The sequence below is a fragment of the Lepisma saccharinum genome, chromosome 18, assembly GCF_977018435.1.
Source record: "Lepisma saccharinum chromosome 18, izLepSacc3.1, whole genome shotgun sequence".
In the NCBI taxonomy this organism is placed as follows: Eukaryota; Metazoa; Arthropoda; class Insecta; order Zygentoma; family Lepismatidae; genus Lepisma; species Lepisma saccharinum.
This window is the reverse complement of record NC_139246.1, coordinates 54,960,458-54,967,929: the sequence shown is the minus strand read 5'-3', so window position 1 is coordinate 54,967,929 and position 7,472 is coordinate 54,960,458. Positions and strand designations below refer to the sequence as shown.

The 7,472-nt window shown below is 38.2% G+C and overlaps 1 protein-coding gene across 1 annotated transcript; it reads right to left on the bottom strand.

The window, feature by feature from the left end:
* Positions 1 to 349: 349 nt before the first annotated feature.
* LOC146002279 (uncharacterized) lies at positions 350 to 2,060 on the bottom strand. Its single transcript, XM_083139990.1, has 3 exons — positions 1,869 to 2,060; positions 791 to 862; positions 350 to 607 (listed from the first exon to the last, which is right to left on the bottom strand). The coding sequence occupies exons 1-3, from the start codon at positions 2,058 to 2,060 to the stop codon at positions 350 to 352; spliced, it is 522 nt and encodes a 173-aa protein (XP_082996116.1).
* Positions 2,061 to 7,472: the final 5,412 nt, after the last annotated feature.

Below are 7,472 nucleotides of genomic sequence, written 5' to 3'. Positions count from 1 at the left end.
GACAGAGAATCAGAGATGTAGTTAAGCAACGGCAATAGAGGGCCAGCGGGGAGAAAATTAGAGACATCCCACTTCGCTGTTTTCTGTCCCCACCTCACCCCTCCGTTATACAACCCCCGCGATTGGCCATGAATTGATGTGAAGCGTTTCCAGTTTGTTCCGAACTGAGTTGAACAGAACCTTAAGTATGCCTAAAACTGCACGTACAAATTTGGTATCGAAATTATTTAGACATTTCTGAATATACTGAATATTTAAAAGAAGATTAATGAACAAGGAAAAAGAAGAATGAGAGAAACTTGAGAATTTATTAACAGCAACAACACAAAGAGTAATCGTTATTTTATGCTTATCCAAGCAAGCCAGTTCCAGCGTGGCCAAGGCCAAGGTGAGGTTGTACGTGGAGGTTGTGTCCGTGTTTCTTGACGACTGCGTTGAATCCATTGTGATCGTCAGCCACGTAGTCCACAGTTCTAACACTTCCGTCTGGTTCCACAAGACTGTACTGTCCCTTCACATGAGGTCCATCACGTACTTCATACTGGCTCTTGTGATCTCCAGTGTGATGGTCGCTCAGTGCATACTTGAATTCATATTTAGGGTAGGCCTGGAAGTGAAGACGTGATTGATTATACTCTTTAAAGATTGATATCCTTTTCGATCCAGTGATTTAATCCAGAATTAAATATTTAAAATAATATATTCTTGATGCGTAATAATGTTTAGGTTGAGTATGGAGATAATTTTATGTTATTTAAAACAGATCATTAGATAACCTGTTTGTACTTACGTAGTAATCAACATGCTGAACTGGAGGATTTGCAAACGCAATTGTTGAGAAAGCAATTAATACGACGAATAACTGAAAGGAAAAAAAAAAATTCTCACAAACTTGAATTATTCATGAAGAAAACTAGAAGTACAGGAAAGTGTCAACAAAGAAATTATAATTATTTGTTTGATGTCGTAATCTGCAACTGCAGAAGTTAAAATTTTAAAATACTATTTGTCTGGCAATTACTCAGAATGAAAACATATGGCCTGCTGTGTTCAAAGATATCGAAATGAGGAGTGACAAATAAACATTGCATATAACAATATACTCGTTTAAGAAATACTCAATTCAGTGTGTTTCAGATAGTTAAAATTGTTTTGCAGAACATGTCCAGATGAATTAGTGTTCATTTATTTCTGATTGTTTTCTCCTGTAACGATATTATTTATATATTTGCTTCAATTGTTCCATTAAACACTTACTTTTGTGTCGTAGTTTTGTACAGGACAGTGAAATATTCCAATTGCAGGCAATATTTACTGGATTTTGTGATATTTATTTCTTCAGAGATTCTATGTTGTTTATCTATTAAATATTTAACTCTAATGCTCATTTACAATTGTGTTCCAAGCACTAGTTGAAGGAACTTGTGACTGTCTCATGTAATTCAAAGTAATGTAACTACGTGACTTACGGAATTTCTAGAACTCAATGCTTAGTTTCGAGTATTATATGTAGGTACCATTGTGTTATTTGACTGTGCAGTAGGAGATTGATTGCTAAAACTACGTGGGGAAAGTGGGACGGGAGTACAAGGACAGTTTACTTTCTCTAAGTAGACAAGGCTTAGCACCAAAAAGCCACAGAGTGGGGCCAAGAAGTGGCAAAAAGTTGGCTGAAGGACAACATCTCCCACGCATACTTAATCGCCTCCGAGGGTGTGTGGTATGTTATAGATCTTCTGTTTCAATATCCTAAAGTCTAACGACTCGCCACTCGCTTAGCACATGTCCCCAAAAAGACTGTGTAGAGGTATGAACCCATATACGTCGTGATTGAGAATGGCAGACACACAAGGGAAGATGGAACTTACCCTCTTCTGGTACGCAGATACTCGAACCTCTCTCTCTCTCTCTCTCTCAATACCTCCAACTCTATTCCTTCTCAAAGCGATCTGATCCTTTTCCGATAACTGCCGGCCCTTTTTCTGTCCTCTCGTACTTCGTAATTGCATTGCGTTCATCCCGGCATTGAACGGACATTTACCTAAGAAACTCCTCATCATCTTTGAGGTGCGAGACTCATACCTGCACCAATAGACATTCCACGATATTCAGTTATAGAAAACATGTTATGATATTTCAATGAACATAGAAATTAGAATTTCAAAATAATAGATACTAAGGTCCTAGATTTGAATTGTGGATGTGGTATTGAAGTTTCATTTTGTATATTCATTGATTTAATAATATTTCTTCAATTCGCGATTCATCCCCACCGTCTTGATTAACGTAGAAAAGAATAAAACCGACGTAATCGTGATTCTCGGAAGGTAATTGTTTAATTTGAAAACTTTCAATCATATTACCACATACTTGTAGGCCTGTAAATGTTTAATTCTTTATTGTTATTATTTGAAGTGTAGATAATAAAACTCATAAAAGAGTACCTATTGAACACAAAAGTTATAAATACTATGCGTCACAATGTAAAATTCTTCTTCCATTCTTATTTGAAGAGAATTATTGCAATTAGTCATATTTTGTTTTCTAGAATCAGAAAATCTACTTTACTTACCGAAATGGAATTCATAGTTGTTTTGATGTTCCTGCCTTCACTTCACATCTGATGGTTAATGACAGACTAGAGACTCTTTTATATTCGTAAAAAGTGAAATCCACGCAACCCTTCATTTCCTTTACATCAGTTGCAGAAACTTCTTACCTTAAAAATCTTGTGGAATGTGAAAATTCCGGAAGGAATCTGTTATGTTGGGAAGAATGTTGTTGAGAAGTACCGACCGTGAAATCTGTATGCAATTAACTCTTTTAAGCAATTATATGTAATTAAAAGCAAACAGCTTTCATTAAGTAGTTAAGGTAACAGGTAATAAAAAGAGTGAAGTTCCCCTTGCATATAGCACAGTGCCATGTAGGCACATTTAAGAAATTTGGGGATAGGGAACAACACAATTTCGATCTCCGCCATTTTTGGACTTGATGTGTTCAGTACTTCTCTCCGATCGTTTTTACCCTCCAGTGTTTCCCCCAAGTATCCATTGATTTGAGTCTGACTGAGTCCCAGTGTCGCTTTATGCGGGGGGACAGCCGGAAATTTTCCAACCTTAGATCACCCACCATGGGAATCGAACCAGTGTCTCCCGCGTGACAGTCAGACGCCCTACCGACTTTGTAAATTTATTTATTTTTTAATGTCAATGTGCACTCATCTCATAGTTAAGAACTAAATTTTACATTCGCTTTGCTAGAATAGTATTTTTCAAATTACATTTCCAAAAGAACGTTTAAGAAGTTTGCAAACGATATATTTTCTCTCGTTATTAGTCAATTTATAGTATTTGTGCTTTATGTATATTAAGAATTGCTAATGAAAATCCATCTTCATATGTGCACACGAACCATATTAAGTGCCCGAAAAGCCATTGCAAACTTTTCAGTTTTGTCCCAGGATAATACGAAACTGACGTCAACAAAATCCTATGAGGTGGCACACGACGTATTTTGCCTACGAGTACACATACGTATTTCCAAGTTTGCCGTATTATGTTACATTCACATAACCAGTGTTTAACCGTACCTTCCTGAATTCAGAGACTACACAAAGGGTAATGAGACAACTTTATCTTATATGATTTGGTTTGAGTAACAAATATATCATGAACAACACAATACTATAGAGATTGAACATAAGACGGTAATGCTTTGCATGTATGTTGTTCCATATTTTACTCCAGACCACATTAGGATTGCAGAAATCTAAAGGCGAACAAAGTTGTTTAAAGAGACCTGCCGCTGTTGATGTCACAAACTCAGGAGTGAAGCAGAAGATAAATTCACACAATCGAGTCTCTGATGTTTTTATAGTTTTGATGTACGTATACTTGCAACACAGGCGAGTGATATTAATTCAATATTATTAGAAGTTCCTTATGTATGACAGTAGTTAAACTAATATTAGGTCGATTTACCAAGGTCGCTAGGTCGGAGTGTATACAAACGGCTTGAATTCCGCTCTACGTGGGTGAAGCTCATATTCCCATACTGATTATACGACGTACGGTTTTAGAAGGAACATGAGTTCAGCCAATACGCAGCCAGTGTTGTCGCGCTCTTGCCAAACCAACTGCTAGCGGAAGAGAAACACAAAGAATTCGTTGCGTCCAATATTCAGCTTTTTATATATATAATGCATGCACGTGATATATGAGTACAATGAAATACTATATAGTAAAGAATTCTACACAGGATTGTATCATATCATAGCACTGCAGCATATAAGAGAAACTCGTACCTGAAAGAAGTTTGAAGGTATTTTATTTATTGTAGATGAACTGCAAGGCCATCATCATCACTCTCGTTTCTGTTTTCTGGCATGTTTCCCAGGAGATTTGAATAGGGGTTCTCCGATTTCTGTGGTAGATACTTTAACCTGTTTTATAATACGCAACACAGTATGCACCATACACCACACGCTTTAGCCGTAAGTTCTCGACTATGAGAAAACACTGTTTCAGCACGCACTTCTTCCGACGCCAATTCCTTGAACTAAGAATACATTTCAAAACAGTGGCGGCGATTAGGGGAGCGAGGGGGACACTTGTCCCCCCACTTCTTGCTACTTTGGTGCCCGCACTATGCTAAACCTTATCTACAAAGGGAAATATATTTTGTTTGCCCCCCAATTCTGGCGCTTTGCCCCCCCCTGTTTTGGAACCCAATCGTCGCCACTGCTTCACAAATAAGATTTCTGTCTTGTGAACGTAATATTTTACCCTTGCTGCCTGTACTACTAGTACTAGGTTTCGAGAGCGACATTATTAATTTGATTTGTTTTGCTTTATTTTAATTCGCTTTTCTGTCACTTTCGGCTAATTGCGAAGGTGGGAATGAGTGATGATGTATTGAAATTGATGAATGGACCACTCCACCACGGGGGCCGGCGCGACAATATTAAATAACACTCACGGAACACACGCTCTTGCACATCTATCGAACATAAGGGCTGTATTGCACAGCGCGCTACGACGCCAGGGGTCCCGGATTCGAATTCCGGCCCGGGAATAGATGTTTGTATCCCTTCATCAATTTTATCATATCATCACTCATCCTCATCTTCGCGATTAGCCATAAGTGGCAGAAAAGCGAAGGAAATAAATAAAATCAATAAGGGCTGTATTTAATCCGTATCATTCTAAAGAATGATGGGATCACAACCAGTCACTTCGCAATTAATTGCTGGGTGATGTAAGCTATTCATCATTCATCCTCTGATGAGAGCACTCGTCATTGGCATGACGAGTTGGCAATACGAAAGGTACAAATAAGATTTAGGAACCAAACAGCTAGAAAAGAGAATGGTCACTCGTTGGGTTTTCTGAACCTTTGAACCTGAATCATGGCTGGGTCTTAGGATAGTTACTTGTCTATCTGATGTATGAAGATAATTACGATGAATAAAATATACGAAGTCCTCTGTTTGGCTTCTCTATCGATTGACCAGAGCGTCGTCTCACTTCTGCTCCACTGCTCTCCTAACCTCTTCCCCCTTCTCAATTCCAATCCAAAGTCAGTCCCCTCTCAGCTTGTCTCACCTCTATATCCCTAGGCCATGGAGCTCTTCCTCCATGCCGAATCGTGTTTTTAATTGTCACTATGCAAACCGCTGACTCCATAGACAGAAGAAACTACCTGTTTCCTGAATAGCTCAGGAGGTTTGCATAGCACAACACTGTGCATTGTTTACATGCCTCAGAGGCTGAGACAACTGAGAAAAACAAGTGAATGCCCTGGTCAACATGAAGCATTCAGAGAGGCTTTTATAAAATAAACATATAATCTTAGGGATTGATACGAATCCTCTCAAAACTGTTCTTCGTGGCCTACGAGTAAAATTATCTTACACCGTCCTTGTTACGAAAACGTTGAACTGAAAGTGACTCAGACTCGCAATGTTCGTGAAAGCCCACGACAATGAAGGACCATTGTATATATTCAGCCGAATTTGACACCCATAGCTTTACCAAGACACAACTCAGCGGGATCAACATGGTAGTAACGAAAAAAACAGACGGAACACGGAAGGAAAACGAAAGGGTCATTGTGTGTGTGTGTAGACATTTTTTCCCCGTGTTTCTTCAACAAACGATAACTCCGGCTGTAGGCGACGGAAATTCATGGGACTTGGACAGATAGATTCAAAATGTAGTGCCCCATCGTATGATGAACCTTAAAGTGGCGAGTTTTATGAAAACTTCTTGCGCGCAAGAAAAATACAGAACACGGCGTCTAACTTGCGCGCCGCAGTTTCCTAACTGTACAACGTTGCACTCCTGCTATTGGCTGGTCGCCAATGACACGCTCTCCGTAGCTCCGCCCGATATCGCTTCTAAAACCGCGTGTCGGATAGGTAAACATGGCGTCTCGTGACTAACACTGGAGATATGTCTCGCTCACACATACCAGTTTATCGCACATCTTATCTCTGTATAATCAGTTCCCCTCATTAGAAACAACATCGAAAGTTAGCAGAGTTTGGAGCAGACATGCATGTTTACAAATGCAACTCGTGATTTCGAAGTAAGGTCAGGAAGTTTGTTGTTCCATAATATTGCTTTGAATGATTGTATACATGTAGAATAATTTTTCTCGATCATTTGATATAGGGAAGTAGTAAAGATTATACCAAGAATTCTTATGGAGGAGACTTGTCTAAATTTTTTTAACGAAGAAAAATTAATATGTATTACTTCCTAGTGTCAGGCACTGAATTATGTTATAGTTTATAAGCAATCCTGACACTGACCCACAACTGGCCAATAAATTATATAGTACCTGTAAATCTTGAGGTGGCGTAACAAACGTTGTAATATCGTTTGCACATTCCAACACCTTAATGGTACAGAATTTAGAGGCAGAGCTTTACACTTATCTTCAATTTCTTTTAAGAAGGGTCACACAAAAAGTGAACATTTAGTAACCTTTAATTTTGCACCAATATGCATTTACACATAAACTTTTATAGCGTTTTTAAAAATGGTACTATGATACTGCATCCTAATCTTCTTTAGATTTCAAACAAATATTTATGATCAAGGCTAGCAAAAACACTCTTAAAATCTAAGGCAATTATTGCATGTTATCCTCTGCTATCTGTATCATGATGGCCTTTGAGAACTTCTCGTAATGTTTTAGTACCTGACTACTATCTTTTTCCATTAACGAAACAAAAACTAAATGTAACCTATCAGATATTAGTATTGGAAAGTAAGCATGTGAATTGACAAATGAGGAATGTATCTTGTAGTCTGCACAGATAAGAGAGATCGGAAGATAATGTTCTACTTTGGTGGGTATCGGTATCTTTGTACATGTACCAAAACACCGTTATTGATAGTAGGACCGAGACGATGTTTTCTAAATACTTAATTTACCCACTCCGTTAATACGTTTCCAATAAG